Here is a 22,500-nt window from a genome sequence, read left to right as displayed (position 1 = left end):
TCCAGCGCGTCCTGTTCCACTGCTCGTGCTCTTTTAATATCATTCATATTTATAACAGTTCGTGTGAATATTCAATCCCCAGTACGTCTCTTTTTATCACCTCACTGATAATCGGTTTTTGTTTAGTTGAGTTTTTTCAGGATTTTCAATTCATTCAAGGTTTTTTTTTTTTTATTCAAATCTCAATAAAAGAGTTGTGGGGAAAACATACACGGTGATTTCTCTCGCTTTCTCTCTCTCGTCTGTCTACCTCTACATATTTATAGTGTATTCAGTATTCGTCTCAATTGCATCTTCGACTTGGATTATTTTCTCTTTCCTGGCTAAGCTTTAATTCTGCCTAGTCCCTTCTTTCCTCTGCTTTATTTCTGATTCTCTACTCAGTTCCTGGCTGGCAGGTGTTCCAGGTGAATCAGCCTGGAGAACCGCGGCATCCGCAAAGCCAGAAGTATTCCGGACGACCCCCTCATCCCTCACACCCTCTTCACCCGTCTCATGGACTCTTCACCCTCCTGCCATCAGGCAGAAGGTACCGGAGCATCTGTGCCAGCACCAGCAGACTCTGCAACAGTTTCTTCCCAGAGGCAGTCAACACCCTTACTCAACACCCTGCTGCTCACCGAGCGCTCACCTGGACTAGTCAAACACCTAACCCAGTTATTCACCACACAGCGCTTTATAGTTCACAGCCCATCTTCTGTGTATGTGTTGTCCTGCATATAAACATGCACTTTATGTATTCCTGCACCATGTTCCTGATGAAAACCATTTCACCTCTGAGTTCTGAAGGGCCGCTCACATTATGCGCCTCTGCTGCCCCTGCTGTCTGCCGGCGGTACAGCACAGCCTCTTACTGGATGCGAGTTACCCGGAGGGTTATTTTGTAAGTGGGTTTCCTGTAAGTGGGTTTCAGTGGCTTCCTGTGAATCATCGGAGACCCTTTATATACTCACACGCTCTCACAGACACTCACACGCTCTCACAGACACTCACACGCTATCACAGACACGCACACTCTCACAGACACTCACACGCTCTCACACACTCACACAGACACTCACACAGACTCTCACACTCTCAGACACACTCACACAGACTCTCACACACTCTCACGCACTCACACACTCACTCAGACACTCACACTCTCAGACACACACTCTCACACGCAGAGAGAGAAACAGAGAAGTGTTTTATTATTCTGTACTATTCCGGAATGGCACAAAACAACACTTCTGGGAATGACGGAAACAGATTCTCAGAGGTGAGTTCTAACACTTTAAAGTTTCCATTCAGTTTGATGTTTTGTGTGTGTGTGTGTGTGTGTGTGTGTGTGTGTGTGTGTGTGTGTGTGTAAATAACGCACTTAAATGCTAATTTCTAATAACCTTTGGGAGCAGAATGTACTCATTAGTGTGGTTGTATTTGCAGTGGGAATACCCAGAGTGTTGAGGGGAGGTTCACAGTGGTGTAGAGTGTATGTTGATTAGATTGTTAAATGTGTTAATTACCAGTTGTACTCCTTTTAGGGTATTTTATTTGTGAAATAATTCCTATTGGGAGAAATAGAGCGGCGCGGGGATGACGTCATCGTGTGCCGGTACCTGGAAGTTAGCATCACATTACATCTGGATATGCTTATCATATTTCTCTTTTAATTTCCCCTTAGTACAGTTGTGTGTGTGTGTGTGTGTGTGTGTGTGTGTGTGTGTGTGTGTGTGTGTTGCCGACCTGACAGTTTAGAACAAGTATATATCGCTGCAGCTTGGAGATCACTAAGTGGGAGGTGCTTACGCCGCACATAAGCGGGACTTGCGAAGTGGGCGGTACCTACTTCCAAGTAGGAGGTACTTTGCCGTTATTGTCTGCATGTCCAATTCCGTTCTATTTGAAGCCGCAATTTTAACTTTAATTTTAATCATTTGAATTCTATTGCATTTTCTTTTTGTTGTTGTTGTTGTTGTTGTTGCCATACTTACACACTGTGATGATTTTTTATTAAAACCATTTGGTTGTAATATAACAATGGTCTAATATTAAATATAATTATTATTATTATTATTTTTACAATTCAACAGTATCAAACAAACAAACTTAAAACGAGATATAAGTGCACTCGGTGAGGTGAACGGGTCACAACATTATAACCAACAATTCTTCTTATTGCTCAAGCAATAAAATCTCCTACAAACTATGTACAAGCAACTCAGGCCGCAGCAATCACAACATAAATACCCCTCTGTACAGACTGAATAATTCCATCCGCGTTCCGCACAGTGCACGTTAACCGCTTGTCTATTGCTGACTACAAAACCCTTAAACGTAAACTACACATAAGAGTTAAACCAATCTGTGAAAGTTCTCACAACTCCAGTTATGTAAGAAATTATTGTTTATTCTAAGCAGTGTGTTGAATGAAAAACGCCTGTCAGGACCGGTAACGCTGAGTTGTCTGGTATGCCGTCGACTCAAGAACTCAACAAGTCAAGTCAAGTCCAGTGGCTTTTATTGACATTTCGCCCATATACAGTTGGTACAGTACACACGAAACGAATGGCGTTCCGCCAAGACTATCCACATGAGACGACACAGAACTAAATAAGAGCTACACTTTTCTACGTAAAGTGCACGTTCAGACATGTGCAGACAACACAGGACAGTACAGTATCTGCTAAAACAGAACAAGAGGCACAGTAAGTGGCGGTGTAGCTCGAACCAGTACACAGTGTGTGTGGAAGTGTCCGATATCACGAAGAATAAAGAATAACAACATAATTAAAAATCCTGTGAATATAAACACAACATACTATGACGCAGTGTTCAGCAGATTAGCTTATACCATGTATAGTCACAGCAGTTATTTCAGTAGCGTATAGTGGTGACGAGGAATTCAACATGATTACACAAGGTTTAAAAAAAAACGAAACTGAACTGTGAAACAATTCACAAATCAAGAAGCTTTTTGGAAAAACTCCGGCTTTTTTTCAGAATTTGTGATGCAACTTGCGGAGATTTTTGTGCTTTTTTTATGTGGAAAACTTCTTGAAGTTGGAAAATCGCGATCGCACGCGATCGTTCTGCACGCTCTTTCAGTGATGCTTGTCGGTAATTGAGACCTTTTAGCTGTACTCCTGTTCGACGCACGTGAATCGAAGAGGGCTTTGGATGAATGCTCGTCGTGATGATGTCACATGACACGTCTCAGGTTAAATACGCTGTAATTTTGAAAAATCGCACGCTCCTTTGAATATTGTGGCGTTTGCTTGATTTTGCGTTAATTTCTATTAAAAGAAAGAACTGAACTGTGAAATCCTTCACAAATCAAGATGATCTGTCTGAGCTGAGTATCACCGATATAGGAGGTCATTTGTAGTAATTCTGAGGCTTAATTTCCGTTTATGTCTTAGACGTAAGTATTTCACTGCCAATATGTATGACGCCTTTACAAAGAGTCACATCAATCTGTGAAAGTTTTCACAACTCCAGTTTTAACTGGAAATAATGTTTTTCTATCATTATAGGTTAAGTCTTAAGTGATTAGGATCTTATACAGTAAATGCTATTACACACATTTTTTTTGTAAGTTGTTGACTAAGGAACAAGGGTTAAGATACACAAGATGTACTGTGAAACAATTCACAAATCATGAAGAACACTATGATAATGTTGACATGTCCACAGTAGCACATTGCGGATTTACAGCCTGAAGTTCAAACCTATGTTCAAACTATCTTTAGTAGTGGAATTATGGACATTCTGTCATGCGTTAATGACAGAATCATTTCCCAAACTGTACAGTTCCCGCCTCTGTCATCTTTTATCAGCTCACACTGTTCAAAATGTTCGATTCAGGTAAAAGATATTATATGGAGAGTGTGTGAGGAAGTGTGTTGATTTAGAGCAACTCCTGCACATGCATTTGCGGAAACCCCTAGTGGTAGAAAAGTGTAATTGCAGGTAAGCTGATTATGAGGAGCTCCATAAAGCCACGTTCACACCTACAGCGACTCGCAGCGACAAAACTGCACTCGCTGGTTCCTTAAAGCACTAACTAAGGTTTTATTTTTAGAGAACTTATGATAACACGGTTCCTTTGCTGGTGCTTTAAAGAACTCACAAATGGTAGCAGTGCCACAAGGAAGCATGTTATCATACATTCTATAAAAATAAAAACCTTAGTTAGTGCTTTAAGGAACCATAGGAAGGTTCGTAAGAGCGATGCCTGCCAGGAGAACCTTTTCCAGTTCCACAAAGAACTTTATGGGGTTCGCATTATCCTGTTACGGGTTGATACCTTGAAGAACCAACACACTGCTCTGAAGAACCCATAAGGAAAAAACAAATAAAAAAACAAAGATTTCTCCATACAGCTCAACTCAAGAACCCTACACAATGAAAAATAGTTCTTGACAAGGTGCTATAAAGAACCATTGCAGAACCTTTCAATCCAGATAAATTCAGAGTTAAACTTGAAAGTTTTGGCTTTGTTAGCTTAAATAAAGAACATTAAAGGAACGTTTTGAGTATTTGGTGTTAGAGAGGTTGAGGGATTTTGTTTTATAATCATGAAGATGTTTTTACTCTCCTCTGAGTATCCTAGATCACTCATCATCTCTTCTTATTTCCACAGATCCTGAGATTCATATTTAGGTGAGTATCCACTTACAGTGTATCACCATCAGCATCGGGTCTCTACATCGTTCTGTAGAAGTAACGACTGTAATGTTCATATTAGTAACCCCCCCCCCCCCCCCCCCCCGTGTCACATTTTCACCGTAAACCGTGCTGTAGTGGTGACTGACTCGAGAACGAATCACTCTTTTGAGCTGACTCATTTTAATAAATCAAACTAGTTCCGTAGAGAAATGTTGTGCGGTATTAAAGATGGCTTCATCCTGTACCAGTTTTGGACTGATTGCACTCTCACAGATAAAATCGCAGATTGTATAAGAAACATGTGGTGATGAGTTCATGACTTAAAGCGGAAACGTTAGACCAAAAGTTGTGACCAAAGACATGCAGCGACAAAGTTTTAGCCAAATTGAATGACTCAGGGAACACCTTTGTACAAGTTCTTTATGTTCCGTCACATTCTGTAAAAACATTTTAAAAAACAGATTCTTTGTCTGGTTCACTCGGTCTGTCCAAATTTCACCTTTTTTTGTTTTTGTTTAGTAATGGAACAGGGTCGAATCAGTACTGTCACGATTTTGTTGAGCTCCAGGTGGAACTGAGTCTGCTGCCATCTGTGAGTGACTCCTTCATCTGTTTTGTTTTTAAATGAAATATGATTTTGTGTTTTGCTGGAACTCTCCATGTGCTGACATCACATCATGAGAACTAACCAGGTTTCACAGTGTACTGAGTTCCGGACTCTGATTGGTCGGAGTCAGGTGTCGATGAATTCTCTATAACAGCGGCTCTGACAGTAGTGCAGGTTTATATTAATTGCTCTAGTTGTGATACGTTTTCGTTTTTAAACCAACAGCGAATTCACAGAGTCGTGTACAGCGGACACACCACTGATAATAAACTGATTAAAAAATTGTTGATATGGTGAAGTTTCTTTGAAGTAAGAAGATGCTTATGTAACATTTATGGAAGGAGTCTCCAGTGTCAGAGGTGAAGCTGTAACTTTAAGTTTTCCCACATCTTCAGGACAGAGGAGTTTATGCGTCGTTGCGGTTTCTTGGTAACACACGTAACAAGCTGGATTAAAAAAAAAATTGTATTATTAACTTAAAGAGAGAATAAAGAGAGAATAAAGAGAGGCTGGTCAGGGAACGAGTGTTTACAGCGGTGATAATGTAAGCAAGAACAGGAACTAACTTGTCTCATGAACATTAAGTGTAACTATAAACAGATCAACTGTACCACGTGTCATTGTTTAATAAATAACAGTAGTATTTTTTGGCAAATAAGAGAAAATTAATTAAGTTAATTATATTGAAATAGATTTGTCAGTGGGTTATGTTACTGTTGATCTCATATAATAAATAATTATTTTAATGAGCAAGACTAATTTCCTGTGTGTGTGTGTGTGTGTGTGTGTGTATGTGTGTGTGTGTGTGTGTGTGCGGGTGATTTTGCTGCAGGTATTTATTATACTCCTGCTGTCCTTTAAAGAGCGCAGAAAGAAGATCCATGACTGTGAGAGGCACTTCCGGTGTCTGAGAGGCCGATTCAGCTTTGTGATGTTAGTTTGTAGTTTATTGTTCTATTTTTGTCTGTAAATATCTGGATTAGGTGTATTGTTAACATAATTCAAACTTTCTGATTTAGTAATGTAGAAAAACATGATGTAAAACATAGCGTATTTGATACCTTGATAAATATAGTCTGGTTCCAGGTACCACCTTCATGTTCTGTACATTTGTAATTAGGGGCCAAGCACCGCTGGTGTGTAAGCACCTACTGTAATTGTCAATTTTCTTCTTCTTCTTCTTCTTCTTCTTCTTATAATTATTATTCCGCTATTGAATCTATGGCAGCCCATAGAACTATATATAGGAAAGTTATTATATTTGACACGCAGATGGAGGACAGTCTGAAATGTTACCATGCCAAATTTGGACTTGCTATCTGAAACCTGTAGCACCACCATCAGGTCACAATTTCACTCATATTTATGGTAATAACTTAAGGATACCTAACCTTTAAAGGATAGAAACAAATTTTTTATTTTCTTCTGCTTCCTTGGCTCGTGCTGAGTACCATGCATACCATGGTTTCAATTTCTGCCTGTCTAGCTTTTCCGCCATTTTGAATTTTCTGAACTTTTTTGACTCCTCCTAGACCATTTGTCTGATTTTCACCAAAATCGAATCAGATCATCTTCAGACCATCCTGACAAAAATTCTTGAAATTCAAGTCAGTCGGTCAAACCGTTCTCGAATAACGTGCAAGTGAATTCAATGGCAAGCACGCCAAAATAGACGTGAGGCTATATCTCCGTAACGCTTTAGTGTATTCAGACCAAACTTAGCATATGTCATAGCCATCATGACTTGAGGGTACCTGAACAGTTTCGGAACAGCGCCACCTTGTGTCCGTGCTTGTCTTGTTTGTCATAAAATTATGCCCATTCTAAAACCATGCTTGCTTATCTGCTTACTTTGCCTGTTGTGCTTGGCCCCGTCATCACTGCTTGCAGCATTATTTAGTATAATTCTTTTTATAGGAGTCCTTGTCATACACGGGCAATATGAATATGAAATATAGAGGGTCAAATTATGATTTTTATTATTTTTTTTAACAATATTCAGAAGGCTATAAATTGGTAAATATGCAACTGTGGATCTTCATTTGTGTACGTTAAAGACATTGTATACTGGACAACAATCCGTGAGAATTTCAAGTATCCAGCATGAATAGTTTAAAAGTAAGGACTTATGGAAGTTTGTAAATGTTTCTGTAACACTTCTTTTTACAGTATAATTATGGCCACGCCCCCTGTTTGTCTGTGCCTATCTCAGACACTAATGCCGATACAAGCCTGAAATTCCACACACTGTTTATTGAGAATAGCCTGAAGCAAATCTGAGATGGTCAGGAGGAACATGATTTAAATTTTCTGCTGATTTATTGTACACTATTAGACCCCTGGACTTCACAGGCAAGATGCAGAACCGATGGTCTTACGGTTTTGCTTTCGGTTCCGTGACCCCCTTCGTGTTCAAACTGATGTCCCAAACCCTGCTGACCACTTATGTGCCGCATTATTTAAAAGGTACACTACACTATCTACAGTGTAACACATGTAAACTTCTAACACATTTTTAAAGCTTTGGACTTGTTCATAATGACGATATTAATCAAATTACTTTGACAATTAATAAAAGCAATCATTAATAATAAGCTTATTAATGAGAAGCACATGTATGTTGCGTGTAGTTTGTTTCTTGTGACTGTGTGCTGCTGTTGTCACTAATCAGTGTGAAAATCGGTTGTGTGATTTTACGTTACATGCTTGACACTGTAGATACAGAGAAGATGAATGATCACCTGTCACCTTTTTCACTCGCTCGTGTGACTGTAGAATTCGCAGCTATGATTGGCTGCTTTCTTTCACACCTGATTCATGTGTAGTGTGTTAGTTTTACTGAACTATACACTTCTTTTGTCTCACAGTTGTGTGTACGTGTGTTTTTGTTTCAGCTTTGGTGGCTCTGTTAGCTGCGTTGATGGTAAGCATCGCGTGCATGCCGTTATTCGTCTGTCTTTCAACAAAACACCGATTGCTTGGAGGAGTCCTGGGGCTGCTGTATTCACTCAGCTGGTACTTTTCATCCTATTAGCACTGCACTGTGTGACTCTGTGTGGAAATGAGGGGACAGAGGCAGGGGATTGGGAAGAGTTCAAAAGGGGCTCTTTATTTTCCTGGTTTCTTTGATTTGATCTCACTAGGCACATATATAGTCCCCTCCGAAAGTATTGGAACGGGAATGCCAATTCTATTGTTTTCGCTATACACTGAAGACATTTGGGTTTGAGATCAAAAGATGAATATGGGTTAGGGTTAGGGGTTAGATGAATATGAATGATTAATATGTGACAAATTTACATCTAGACGCGTTAAACAACCTAGATCATGGCACCTTTTGTTTGTAATAATAACGCCCCTCCCCAAAAAAAAAATATTGGAACACATGACTGACCAGGTGTGCCCTGTTAAATCGATTGTTTAAACCAGTGGTTCCCAAACTTTTCCAGGGCAAGGTTCCCCAAATGGCATTAACATTTGATGGAGGCCCCCCTTTTGCAAGGTGTCTTTAAAACACATTAAAAATACAGACTTCTGAACATATCCCCCTTTTAAAATAATTATTTATAATATCTTACATCTTTACATTACATTACATTAGGAATTGATTGTGTGTGTGTGTGTGTGTGTGTGTGTGTGTGTGTGTGAGGATGTCTGAGAGTGAGAAAGAGAAAATCATGTATTTATTTGTTTTTCACACCAAATTGTTGAGGCCCCCCGGGCGCCCCCTGGCGGCCCCCCACTTTGAAAACTACTGGTTTAAACAACTAATAGCTCTGAATGTGTACTCTTGGTTTGGAACCTTGTGAAGGATTCACACAACTGCCACTAGACCACACCTCCGCTTGCACACACTGACAATCGAAGATGATGTTGATATTCTGCAGTGAATCTGTGGCTATGCTTGTGTCTTCTTGTTGCGGTGTAGCAGTATGTAGCCGTGGAGGTCCACGTGTCCTGCTGTAATCGTTGCAGGCGAAGGCAGGGTCTGAGAAAGAGTAAATAATGAACGAGTAAAAATAATCCAACTGGTTTAAGTTCGTTGTCTTGCATGCGCCGTCTCAGTCACCGTGGATGACGTGTTATGGATGCGCCCAGAGAGCAGAACCCGCCAACTACCTTGAGAAGAGAAGCTCATATTACAGACTGAGGAAATTGGTGTTTTTGGGTGTTCAACCAGTGAAGGATACACTACAGGCGCCATTTTGAGTGATTTGTGTTCGGCTGAATGGGAAGGAGCGAGCCTTGCTATTAACCCTTGTTTTACCGTTGTGTGTGTGTGTGTGTGTGTGTGTGTGTGTGTGTGATGCCAGGTTCGTTGCACAGCTGTGTAACTTGATCTTTTGCAGAATACTAATGCCTAAAGGAGATGATTTGGAGGCTTACCGTTTGCGGGCAGGTTGGGTAAGTGAACCACCGTCCGTAAGATATTTTTTCAGATTTCGTGATCTCGTGCTTATCAGATATAATCAAAAACTATTCACATTCCAAATGTCTTCTTGTGTGCAGTTATTTGATGCCCCACAGTTACTGTGCTTGGGGTTCCTGGTGTGCCGCTTTGGCTCCATCATTGTAAAGGGTGTGCAGAAACGCCTGAGGAATCACTGCCAGCAGGTCTCACACACACACACACTCACACACACACACACACACACACACACACACACACACACACACACACTCCAACGCCATAAATGTCAAAAAAAAACATGAACAGTACCCCGCCTTGTGCCCAAAGCTCCCTGGGATAGGCTCCGGATTCTGACCCTGAAGGATAAGCAGTATAGAAGATGGATCTCCATAGCTTTTACGTGATAGAAAGGGATTTAACCTTATGGTTTAGTAACAGTCGAGTGGTACTGTTTAAAGATTCCTGAAGATAAAAGCACTAATCAGGTTCTTGGAATGCAGTGGTGTATCTGTCCTCTCTGACAGCAGGGATAACCGTACAGCAGACAAGATATGTTCTCTGTAGTCCGTTCATTTAATGCTCATCCCGCTGCTGACCACAAACCCAGATGGACTGCTGTTCGAGAAATAACAACCAGAAATATCTGTGAGAGCGTTATGTGTGTTTGGGTGTTTCTGAATCTTCATGTGTGTGATTTCTGCAGGAGGAATTGAAGGAGAATGAGTACAAATATGTACAACATTTACTGAGACGGCCTGCTAAAGTGTACGTACACACACACACACACACAGAGTCATACAAACGCACATTAGCGATGGATTGTGTGCTGGTCCTGTTGTTGAGTTATAACACACACACACACACACACACACACACTCACACACACACACACTGTAACACTTATTTTACACCGCAGACCGGTGGAGAAGAGCTGGTTCCAGAGGAACGTGTACGAGTGGGATCCGTATTTTAAATTCCCAAACAGAATCACCGCCACCGTCGTGCTCTGCTTCTACGCATTGTATACGGTATGTATGTGTGTGTGTGTGTGTGTGTGTAATATATGATTAAATTAATCCAGATTTGCACTATTCATGCTTTAATAAACGAGACTCTAGTGTTTATTTATCTTTTTTTTAAGTTTCCGTTTGCATTTACGTTATATTATATTTACTGCATTTTCTCCCCCTGAGTTTTTGGGGGGGTTAAAGGTGAGTACAGTACTCGTGTTTAAAGGCGGTGGTCTAGACGCCCCGTTTCATACTGTACGCTTCTGTTTACTGTAAAAAACATCAAATCTGGAAATAGCACTTACACGTGAGCTCTCAACCAATGATGCACTGGAGCTACGCTACACAGGGACCGCCTCCCTTATTTACATACTGCACACGGAAAAGTACAAATAAATGTATGCATAAATGAAAAATATAAATATAAAAGTAAATGAAATAATTAATAAATATAAGTTTAAAAGATTGAAAATTAATGAACAATAATGAATGAAGGAGAAAAGTAATACAAAAATACATTTAGGATTAAACTGAATTAAAAATGATTGTTTTAATATTACACATTTATTAAATGTTTTATGATTATACATTTGATTTATAGGCGCCTTACAGACACAATAAAACAATCAGCATTAACGACAATAATCATTATTACAGACGGGATACAGGCATAAAAACAATCACATAAACGCCTGCCTAAAAAGATGGGTCTTGACGTGAGATTTAAAAACAAGAAGACTTTCACTGTTTCACACGTCCTGTGGCAACAAGTTCCATAAATCAACTCATCTATTCCTTTATTTATTTCATTTTTAAATTCTGCGGGTATGATCGTCCGTAGTAGTCCACTATGAATTGAATTAGGGATTGCACCGAGTGTTCGGCAACCGAATGTGATGCAACCGAAATTATTCCACCGAAAATAGCAAAAAAAGCATTTTCGGTGTTCGGCCGTATAAGTGAAAATGCCGAATAAATTTGACCGAACAATGACATGTTTGATGACGTGACCAAATAGCCTAGCAACCAGAGTGAGCTGCGCAAATGTCACGACCTCGATGAGGGGGCGCGCGCGTGCACAAGCTACGTGCACGAGCTCCGTGCTCTTCGGATGTTTACTGTGGACACGTGCATTTTTGTTTCTGTTCCGGAGTATTCTGTCACGTCGCGAGACGTAAGGGAGTAGAGTACGGAAGCAGGTAAAGACGTATTTATTTAAGGGCAGGCAGACAAATCCAAATCGTAATCCAAAAAACGTGGTCAAGACAGGCAGTGGGTCGGGTGATGGGCAAACAGGCGTAAACGGGGCGAAGCAGCAATCAGAGTCGCGTCACAGGAAACAGGATCACAACACAGAACAAGAACCATGAACTAGTACCATGGACTGGGAGCAGAAACACCAGCGGGACTAAATGAACTGATCTATAGTTTAAACTAACTAAATCTATCAAGGAACAGAACATTAACAACGTATCTAACTCTACTATATCTACTATAACACTCGGCGAGGTGTACAGGGACGTGAGCGATACATATCCCAGATATCATAAACCCTATAGAACCCAGTAGAACCAGTTTCTGCACTCTTGTCAATGCACTTTTTTTGCTGTAGTCTACAGAGTGTTCCATTCTTTCAGCAGTCAGTTACAGGCCGAACATCGGCTATTCAAGGGCTCAGAGATGACCACATCAAAACATTTTTATTTTACTCGTTTATTTATTTAAAGTTATATTGTGCCTTGTTGGTAGCCTGTGCCCGCTGGAATGAAAAAAAATGTTCAGTGTTAAATAAATATTTTGAAATTGTAGTTTTTGTCATTGATTTTTTTATTTGAAAAGCTAGACAAAATAGTAAAAAGCACATTCTGACTATTTAATTTATGCAGTGGTGAAAAAAATGGAAAAAATGCGAAAAAATGTGTTCGGTATTCGGCCTTCGGCCAAATTTTTCATTTCAGTGCATCCCTATATTGAACAGAGAGTTTCTGTGTATCGTCTGTAGGCAGTAGCATTTGAGATGATCTACTCGTGGTGGGTGACCTCACAATGGAAAATAGACAATTCCACAATGAATGTAAAGAACTATTTCAAAAGTAAGCCTCTCTCTCTCTCTCTCTCTCTCTCTGTCTTTAACTGGCTGATTGGTGATTCAATTGATTTAATTATTTAATTACTGGATTGTAATGATATGAGACAGTTTTAGTTTTTAGCACATCACAATATCTGCCCACTCTTTTCATATTCCATAATTTGATTCAGAAAACAGCTAGAAACAGCAAAATGTTATTATTATTATTATTATCATTATTATTATTATTATTATTATTATTATTATTATTATTGATTAATTCATTCATTCGTGTCATGCTTTGCTTTCAGACACCTGGTATAGCTCAGTAGCTTGTGCCACGCTGACGTCTATCATTCACATCAGCCAGGTGTTGGTGTGTTACAGGTACGCCGGAGCATGAACTTTGAGTCATTTTGATGACAAAAATAAATAAATAGCAGAGAGAATATTGATTTTTATTATAAATCATGAAGCACCAAATTAGCCAAAAAGGAAGATTAGCAGATACCTGCTCCCATGTTATTGCTAAAGGATATGGTATGGCTTTACCATTCAGGGTGGTAAGAGTAACCACACTACATCACACCACCCAGAGACTCAGTGTACATCACTGTAACAGCAGCAGTGATGTTTATTACATACTTGTGGCATTTTAATACAGTTTTTATTTATAAATCTTACATTTATGCGTTTATCTATGTTCCATTTCACTTTTTGAGACTTCATTTCTCCCTTCATTCATTCTTTTATGAATTCATTCCATTGACAGGAAGCACATAAAATCGCTGCGAGCTGGAGATAAAAAATACTTGCCAAAGAACTTCAAACTGGACCCTGATTATGGTGTGGTGAGTGTGTGTTTCTTTCCTTGTGTGTCATGTGAGGAAGTGGGTAACAATGCTCAGGTGACGTGTTCAGGGTGGAGCGCTAATAAAGACGTTAAGAGAAACATTCCGTCTGCTCTGAGGCCTGAGCTGGAACCAGAAAGAGGAGAACGTCATCAGACAGAATCACAGTTTTCATAGCTCACTGTAAAACTAGCTCCAGTTTATTTACAGTTACTTAAACACTGGGAGCTCTGATTTATTTGCACGCACGTATTAAAGTAGTAACTACTGTATGTTGTAGGTCAGTGGTCACCAACGCTGTTCCTGGAGATCTACTGTACCTCCCTGCAGGTTTCATCTCCAACCAAAATCTAACATGTGTTTTTGTTGATCAAGGTCTTCTTAAGGCAATGATTAGATGGTCAGGTGGACACAATTATGGTAGGACCGATTCTGGGTTCGTTTGGGGGCGGAGCTCTTAATCAGGTTTGCTTTTGGTTTTACACAAGACAGTCTCCTTAGCTGACCAGAACACCTTCCCCACCATCACAGGAAGTACCGTGACTAGTTAAATCAGTCAGGTTACTCAGCATACAGCACTAAGTTCAGTTGATGTAAACCCCAGACCACTGTTTTCAAGAGGTCAGTGAATGGGTTCACTGGACGTCTCGCACTTCACACGCCCGGGAACTGGGGCCAGGACACCAGGGAGAAAATTCTTTGTGGTCGCTGGGTGGGAGGGACATACTCTCTCCACTCTTTTAATCAGAGCGACAGTAGCCGATCTCACGGGAGTCTACGTGCATGCAGAAGAGGGCAGATAGTGCTTTCCTCCGAGCGTGTTACACTGCCCTGTGACGCAGCAGCAGCAGCAGTTTGAAAAGATGCAGTTGGTTGGATTCACGTGTTCGCCTTCGTCCGCCCCGGTTGGTAGTTTGCTGGTGGGCGGGAATTAGCAAGGAGATCTGTATTAATTGCTATAATAAAATATAATCTTATAATTGTATAATAAAATGATCTGTATCATTGCTAACATTCAATCATTATCATAATCCCTTCTCCAGGTGGGGCTTTTGAAGTATCCTGGCCATCAGATCGCCTTCACCGTGTGGGGTGAGTGTGTTACGTTAACTTAATATTCATGGTTTAAATGCATTTCTTTCTAATGTTCTTATGTTTTTTGACAAGAAGAACAATTGTGCTACAGTTCATTAAATAAACATTAATTTTGCAGGTTATCTGATCAGTCAGTTGGTGATGTTTGCTCTTGGCCTGGCGTTTGTGTTTCTGGTTATTATACCGATCTCCCTTGAAAGATTTGACATATGGCTGGAGGATGTTGCCAAGAGTCTGTAAGTCCTGATCCATCAGTCCATCGGTTTCTTTCTCCAGGGTCAGGGGGTCGTATCCTTCTTCTACTGGCTCTGGAGTGCTTGGTAGCACACCATTTCAGCTCATTTGTTGAAATATTTAAATACAGAACTAAAAGTTGAAATGTAAAAAAAGGATATTATGATTATACATTATATTAAATAGAAATGATAACAGATGACAGGTTTAGCAGTTTAGAAGCTGCAGTCTGATCTCAGTTTTGTGTTTTATAAAAATCAGGGCGAATTTCTTCACCTTGCTGGCTCTGATGTTGCTGCAACGCTTGCTGAGCCACATATTCTTCCTGCAAGACAAAACCTCACCTACGGATGAAGCCAAGCCGTTAGCACTCAACAACAGGTAACACGACTGTTCGTTATCGCAGGTGAGTCCAGGATAACAGTAATGAATTAAAGCAAGTCCTGTTTGATGTTCATTAGAGAAACCGAGCTGAGCAGGTAAAAGTTTAAACAGGATTACTCGGGAGACCTCAAAGGCATGATTGCTCACTTACACAAGAAGGTGTCCAGGTGAATCTCACTGCTCCTGCTTGTCCGGGGAGGTGCAACAGATCTACTATAATCTATAGTGGTTCATTCTTTTACATCTCAGCGTTCAGAAGCACTTGCGCTTCCACAACTTCATGGATGTGTGTTTTTCACCCTGTGCCTATTTCTCCACCTAAATTCCGTCACTCTGTGCTCCACAGGAAGGCCTTCCACAACATTAACTACTTCTTCTTCTTCTTTAACGTGATCTTGGGCATAATGAGCTGCTTACTTCGGTTCATTAAAAGTGCTGCCGTGTGTCTGATGTTCCTGTCACGCATCGAGCGGCCCATCATGCCAGAAGGCTTCGAGAAGCAGGACTTGAGTAAGACTGTAGTTTTTTTTCTTCCTTTTAAACTCATCTGTTAGTATCCTTTCCGGTTGTGTTCACTGTTTGCCACAGCACATCTCTGTGAACTTTATAGCAGTGCGATTTTGATATTTCTGTATTCTTTTTAGGTTGTTTTTTTTTTCTAGCTGCACATAGCAGCAACCAACACTGCAGGCTATGTGAGAAAGAAAACTGTGTACAGTGAGTGAAAATAACCGCTCTTAACCAGTGTGCGTTCTATAACATAATCAGAGCTAAATAAGATGTTCTGGGACATCCTTGTTAGATTAGTACTAAATAGCCTACTTCCTAATCCCTGATTCCTGCACTAGCTGCTTATCTGATTTGGGATTATGATCAATCTTGTGTCACTCTATATAACTCTTCCTTAATCACTGAAAAGTCAAGGTAAGAGTAATTGGACTAATTGACCATTGATTACTCTTTCTTGGTTGAAGGAATGCCTCACATGATCATTTCTTAACATCCCCAAACAACTCAGAGTCCTTCTGTTCTGTAGCAGCAGCCAACCTCCCCAATGATCATCACTCACATCCACAAGCATGCCCATTAACACCTCAAGGGAAATATGTCTCATTTGTCCAAATGATTAGCAGCTGGATCAGGCAGAGACTGACCAGGACGTGCAGGACGTGCGTTGTGACATCCAAGACACAACCCCTCAAATGCAGAAGGCACAAATATCCAAAACAAAAGGGTGAAATCCATAGAGTACTCAAGAATCAGTGCAAGGCTCAGAACACAGGAATATCAATGCTAGTATACGAAGCTCTGACACCAAGTTTGGCAAGACTTTGCAACAATACATTGTTTGTGTGGTCCCAATAATCTCTAAGATTAGATGCATCGAGGAACCGGAATCCAGCAAGGCCTCGTTACTGTGCATAAAGACATGGAGGACAGGAGTGAGGTAGAACAAAGAGTGAGGGAGAAGGAGAAGAGGAAAAAAAACAGGAGTGGTGTTGGTGTTAGTGCTCCTCGTTTTCAAGGACACTGGGCCCAGTTGGACATTCCTTCTGGTACTGAAGTGATGAATGGTCACCTTTTGATCAGGGGTCCTGATTGGGCTACCAGAATGCCAAGTGTATTACCCGTAAAGTACCAGGTTTTAACACCAAAAGCGTCCACAAGCAGCACGACTGAGAAAATTACCAAACATTCCTCTATTCATTCTGTTATTCGTTCTCAGGTTACTATACATGGTTGGGAATGATAATGACGGATCATCATCACACTAATCCAGTTCTGTTGAGTTTCTGCCACCTGCTGTCCAAACACAGTTCAGAGAGTCTCCAAAATGGCGAGTACTCACGCTTAAACGCAGGTAACAAACGAGATGAATGTTTAGCTAGACAACATGAACTCAAGTGTTTTCAGCCATGTCTCCTTATCTGGTCTCCAAACAAAGCTATTCACACATTTTTATTTCTATTCTGTTCTCCAGAGCCTCTAGCGAAGAACCGAGTTCACACTCGCTGGCTCCTCATGTACACCCTAGTGAGGAACCCTAAACTCATCCTGCTGAGGAAGAAACGCGGACACAAAAACGACAAAGAACTCGCCTTCGCCTGGGCCATCGCAAACACGGCTTAAAAAACAACAACACGGGTCTGCATAACATCTTGCAGATATTTTTAGCTGTCATTTTTTTTTACAAGCAAAAATTTTATTCTGCCAAAAAAATATTAAACAAAAGTACAAGATCTACCATCAAAATATTACCTTCATATAACATGAGATATTTGTTACATGAGTTATTAACTTGCTAGTACCAAGTATACATTTCCGGTACAATTCTTTCAGTTTTTATGTTTTAGTGTGTTTTTTATTCTCAAAGACTAAAGTTTATGGATCTCGAGATCAACCAAAACATGTACACAATGCAATAAGCTCAGATCTCTAACTTTTTTAATGCATGGCGTTGCCATATGGCAACAATTCAACTGTATGCAATTTTTTGATACAATAATAATACCGTATTATTGCAATAATACAAAACTTCTATTTTGTGTATTATGTACTATAATAATATCTTTATTATGTACTATTTTCCATGTCACATGACCTGAGTGCTGTTTGCGCTTCCTTTTCTGCATGGCATGGTGAAGGTCATCATCGGACGAATCTCAAAATTTGATTTTTTTTTTTTTCAATATTTAGGTAAAACTGCTTAAAGGAAAAGAAATTTACACTATCTGTGTGTTACTATACCATTCTAAACATGTTTATATATTTTGAGCATTCTGTTCAATGGTAAAATGTAATTGTTGCGATAATAGAACTGTGTATGTATATATTTTGAGTGAGTAAATTCAGAGATTTTTTTTTATTTTAACAGCTGTAACTCCTTTCTTGAAGATATAACTACTTTAAATTTTAAAATAACTTTTACATGCTTTCTGGGTGGCAAAAAAAACTGCAGCTGGAAAACTGCAGCTGGAAAATGCAGTAATTGGAATGTAATCTCAAACATTTGGTGTTATTTTTGACTCTATGATACTTTCCACCAGTGCACATTATTTACAAATTCCCACTGCCAAATTAATTCCAGTTATAAAACCCCATAAAAACATTTTTATGTAAATGTAATACTTAATGCACCAGCTATGGTCTCCAGCTCTAGTCTCGTCCACTTCATCCAGTGATGAGAAATGTACTGTATTGTTCTTTGAGCTCAATAAATTTATTTTTATGTGTTTTTATACACTTTCTGAAGCTAGCTATCACCATAGTCCTGTGTTAAATTTAGCAAGCTAGCAATAGCCTTCTGTGGTAAATTTAGCAAGCTAGCAATAGCCTTCTGTGGTAACTTTAGCGAGCTAGCAATAGCCTTCTGTGGTAACTTTAGCGAGCTAGCAATAGCCTTCTGTGGTAAATTTAGCGAGCTAGCAATAGCCTTCTGTGGTAAATTTAGCTAGCTAGCAATAGCCTTCTGTGGTAACTTTAGCGAGCTAGCGTTAGGCTTCTGTGATAACTTTAGCGAGCTAGCATTAGCCTTCTGTGGTAAATTTAGCAAGCTAGCAATAGCCTTCTGTGGTAACTTTAGCGAGCTAGCAATAGCCTTCTGTGGTAACTTTAGCGAGCTAGCAATAGCCTTCTGTGGTAAATTTAGCGAGCTAGCAATAGCCTTCTGTGGTAAATTTAGCGAGCTAGCGTTAGCCTTCTGTGATAACTTTAGCGAGCTAGCATTAGCCTTCTGTGGTAACTTTATCGAGCTAGCAATAGCCTTCTGTGGTAACTTTAGCGAGCTAGCAATAGCCTTCTGTGGTAACTTTAGCGAGCTAGCATTAGCCTTCTGTGATAACTTTAGCGAGCTAGCAATAGCCTTCTGTGGTAAATTTAGCGAGCTAGCAATAGCCTTATGTGGTAAATTTAGCGAGCTAGCAATAGCCTTCTAAAAAGAGTTTTTGGCTCTGAATATTTGACGAAATTTGATGAAAACTGTGTTTAAATGTTTATTCTAGGAAACAACGAAACCACTTCCTACACTTAATCTTCCTCAGTTAGAGACACAGTGTTTAATGATTTACAGGCGAGCGCTTATCAGGACTAATGAATAACACACACACACACACACACACACACACACTACTCTCTCTCTCTCTCTCTCTCTCTCTCTCTTAACACCAAGGTTGCATTCCAGTAGTTTCTAATACACTTCCTCTCACCTTACAGCTGTGTTTGAATCACACTCAGCTTACTAGAGATTGTTTTATTACTTTATTAGATGTTTATTATATTAGGAGTTCATTACATTAATGATGAGACTTGACAGATTAACCAGAATCTGTTGCACTCAGGCACATTTTCCTTTAGAAAACTTAGAACTTTAGAAATAACTCCAGTTGTGTTCAAATGTTAAACATGTTAACGTTTTAGATGATATATAAACATATAACATTCTGTGGTAACTTCAGTGAGCTAGCAATATCCTGTGGTAACTTTAGTGAAGTAGAAATACAGTATCCTGTGGTAAGAAAAGTTTGTTGAGAATTTTGTGTATTTTTTAATGTTTTAAAATACAGAGCTGTATAAATAGTCATCGAAATGAGTATAAAATTTACGTTGGTATTAACCCAGGGAAGGTTGCTGGTATTCAGAGTCGGGTTACGCAGCTGCTTAAGTAGATTTTCGGAGCTCCACATTCAGATCATTAAAACCACCTGTTGTGTAGTTCACACCTTGATGGTTGCTGAGGATTTTTTCTGAGTAGAAGCATCTGAGACGGAGTTAATTAATATTGAGGAAGAAGTAAGACTTAAGAAATATTAATAAAAAGAATTAAAACAGTGATGCTCACACTTCTATTGTGAGTCACGTGTGTGTGTGTGTTCTACACAATATCAGAGTTTACTGTGGTACGAAAGGCCGGGGTCCAAAGTACACACGCGGTCATGTGATCAGAAATGGACAGTTTGGATAAAGAGTTTCAGGTGAATAAGAGACGAGAGATTGAGATGGAGGAAGTGAAAACTGGTGGCGTTTAAGGACGAAGCCTTGCGTTCGTGTGTGTTCGGATTTCTCAACAGAGCTGCAAGCATGTGAGTAACTTCTTCTTTTTATCCCCGAGTTCACACACAGAGTTCATAATACTGAAGGAAAACATACATTTTACTCAAATATTCAATTGGATAACGTTAATATTTATTTAGTAATGTCTAATAGATAGAATTTTGTGATTTAGATTTTTTTTTTAAATAATAGAATTTTGTGAATTTTCAGGATTTCAGGAACTCTGTTCTCTTTTTATTCTCAAAGCAAACTTTCATTTTGAAATGTCACGTTGGAATAAATGAGAAAATATTTAACATGTGACTCGTCTTTACATGGAACATTTATTACGATGGAAAAGCTGAACTCTTGCAGCTGTAATGAACAGCTCCTGAATGCACACGAGCACAAACCCAAGCGAGAGTGCAGTCTGATTCACTGATCTACACTGCTGTGCAAAAGTCTTGGCACCCTTGCTTTTTATACGGGTTTTTTTGCTTTTAGATGCTTATTCTCCATCCTGTGCATTTCTAAATGTTCTCATTTTAAACCCCCCCCCCCCCCCCTTCTCGCCCTGCACAGCAGTGTGTGTTTGTGAGTGAAGAAAATAAGATATTTAGATGGTTTAGCAATTGAGCACTTTTCAGATAAGCCCATAAAGGAGGCGATTCTGGAGAAAACCGAGAAGCAACATGTACAGAAGAACTGCACCTCAGAAGAACAAACTGAAGAACCCTTAATGATAGAACAGATAAACTTTACATTCACTCGTCTTCTCTCTCTCTCTCTCTCTCTCTCTCTCTGTCACAGGGCGAGTGAATGTATACCGATGGATCTGTTCCTCCACGCGTCTCTTGTTCCCTCTGTGAGTCATTATAAACTGTCTGGATGAGATGATTTCATTATAAATGGTCGTTGAGCTCCAGTGTGAACAGGTTCTACTTTATTTTTGGCCAGAGTTACTACTCAATAAATATTATGAATATAAAGATAATTTTATTCAGTAATAACTCCTCCTCCCAACCCTACTACTACTAGTACTACTACTACTACTACTACTACTAATAATAATAATAATACAGATATTAATGTTCATCCTACAGTTCATAATAATACAGATAATAACCGTAGTCCTACTGCAAATTTTCACATTATTATTATTATTACTAATAATAATATTGCAACTTCAGCTACTGCTACTACTAATATTTTTTACATTACCAATACTAATAGCAATAGTACAACTACTCAAAATGATAATAATAATAATAATAATAATAATGCTTTTAATAATAATAAATATTATTGTCATTGCCTTACTACTACTAATGATAATAACATTGATTATTTCACGAATTAATTTTTAAAAAAATAAGTTACTATATGAAAAAGAAAACTAATATCAAAGGTATGACATAAAAAAGTCATATGCATGCAAACACCAAGCTACAGGATCTATTATTAATGATATAATAATTTATTATTATTATTCATGAATTAAATTTGAATATTTGAATATTAATGGTTGATACAGAACATGGGATAAAACATGGGGATTTGTTTGTGTTCTGATTTTAATGTGGCTTTAAAAAACAGAACGTTGTGCTGAATGTGGTATGGTATTAACATGTGTGTGTGTGTGTGTGTGTGTGTGTGTGTGTGTGTGTTTATAATAATCAGGTGTGTATTGTAGCACTGCTGTCCTTCGTGCAGCGCAGAGAGAAGAGTTTCCCATTTGAGGAGAGATTCCCGTATCTAAAGGGTCGATTCGGCATCGTGGTGTGAGTCACACACACACACACACACACACACACACACGCTCTCTGATGGTGTTATCATGGTTCGTGTTTGTTGCTGTCTTTAGGCCGCTGGATTTTCTGGGCAGTATGAGTAATCGCTGGTCGTACGGTTTTGCGTTCGGTGCTGTAACTCCCAGTGTCCTGCTGCTCTTCTCCGAGTCCTACACACCGTATCCTGTTCCATCCTGGGCCAGAGGTACACACTGTCTCACACTACACACCTCACACTGATAGTTTCATCCATTTCCATTTATCCAGTCATCTAAAAACTTCTAACGTGATCACATTAAAACCATTTCTAACACTCAGACTAGAGACGCTGCTTTTTCTGATAACATTAGCGACTCTGAAGACGATAAT

At 39.5% G+C, this 22,500-nt stretch overlaps 2 protein-coding genes across 7 annotated transcripts in view; both read left to right on the top strand.

Moving 5' to 3' along the window:
• Nucleotides 1-869: 869 nt before the first annotated feature.
• LOC108260686 (stimulated by retinoic acid gene 6 protein-like) lies at nt 870-18,565 on the top strand. 4 transcript variants are annotated; one of them, XM_053677409.1, is made up of 21 exons: nt 873-1,261; nt 1,527-1,597; nt 1,736-1,844; nt 4,628-4,647; nt 5,173-5,245; nt 6,093-6,193; nt 7,596-7,726; nt 8,155-8,275; nt 9,574-9,664; nt 9,770-9,874; nt 10,375-10,436; nt 10,588-10,699; nt 12,684-12,774; nt 13,061-13,136; nt 13,522-13,600; nt 14,644-14,692; nt 14,814-14,931; nt 15,191-15,310; nt 15,660-15,823; nt 17,040-17,174; nt 17,295-18,565. In XM_053677409.1, the coding sequence occupies exons 7-21, from the start codon at nt 7,618-7,620 to the stop codon at nt 17,441-17,443; spliced, it is 1,581 nt and encodes a 526-aa protein (XP_053533384.1). In that variant the 5' UTR covers nt 873-1,261; nt 1,527-1,597; nt 1,736-1,844; nt 4,628-4,647; nt 5,173-5,245; nt 6,093-6,193; nt 7,596-7,617; the 3' UTR covers nt 17,444-18,565. The 4 variants fall into 4 exon arrangements, with proteins under 4 accessions (XP_017316618.1, XP_053533384.1, XP_053533386.1 ...); XM_053677411.1 differs by having other exon boundaries at nt 1,527-1,607; XM_053677410.1 differs by lacking the exon at nt 873-1,261 and having other exon boundaries at nt 1,373-1,597.
• A 1,591-nt stretch (nt 18,566-20,156) lies between these two features.
• Nucleotides 20,157-22,500, top strand: part of stra6l (STRA6-like) — a 10,392-nt gene continuing 8,048 nt past the window's right edge. Inside the window, exons 1-4 of one of the 3 annotated variants that reach the window (XM_053677412.1) lie at nt 20,157-20,391; nt 21,152-21,206; nt 22,022-22,122; nt 22,206-22,336. In XM_053677412.1, the coding sequence (XP_053533387.1) occupies nt 20,390-20,391; nt 21,152-21,206; nt 22,022-22,122; nt 22,206-22,336 (289 nt within the window). In that variant the 5' untranslated portion in view covers nt 20,157-20,389. Of the gene's footprint in view, nt 20,392-21,151; nt 21,277-22,021; nt 22,123-22,205; nt 22,337-22,500 lie in introns of those variants that run through there. The other 2 variants (XM_053677414.1, XM_053677413.1) reach the window with 2 other exon arrangements.

Source organism: Ictalurus punctatus, chromosome 29 (assembly GCF_001660625.3).
Source record: "Ictalurus punctatus breed USDA103 chromosome 29, Coco_2.0, whole genome shotgun sequence".
Lineage (NCBI taxonomy): Eukaryota > Metazoa > Chordata > Actinopteri > Siluriformes > Ictaluridae > Ictalurus > Ictalurus punctatus.
The sequence above is the reverse complement of the archived record's forward strand: the minus strand, read 5'-3'. Positions and strand labels throughout refer to the sequence as shown.

Excerpts from the sequence above, each read along its gene's own strand:
- LOC108260686 (XM_017461129.2), top strand. The coding sequence starts at position 1,214 with ATGGCACAAAACAACACTTCTGGGAATGACGGAAACAGATTCTCAGAG. Across the intron at positions 9,665-9,769 it reads ACCGTTTGCGGGCAGGTTGG|TTATTTGATGCCCCACAGTT; the intron begins GTAAGTGAACCA and ends TCTTGTGTGCAG. Across the intron at positions 17,175-17,294 it reads GTACTCACGCTTAAACGCAG|AGCCTCTAGCGAAGAACCGA; the intron begins GTAACAAACGAG and ends TCTGTTCTCCAG.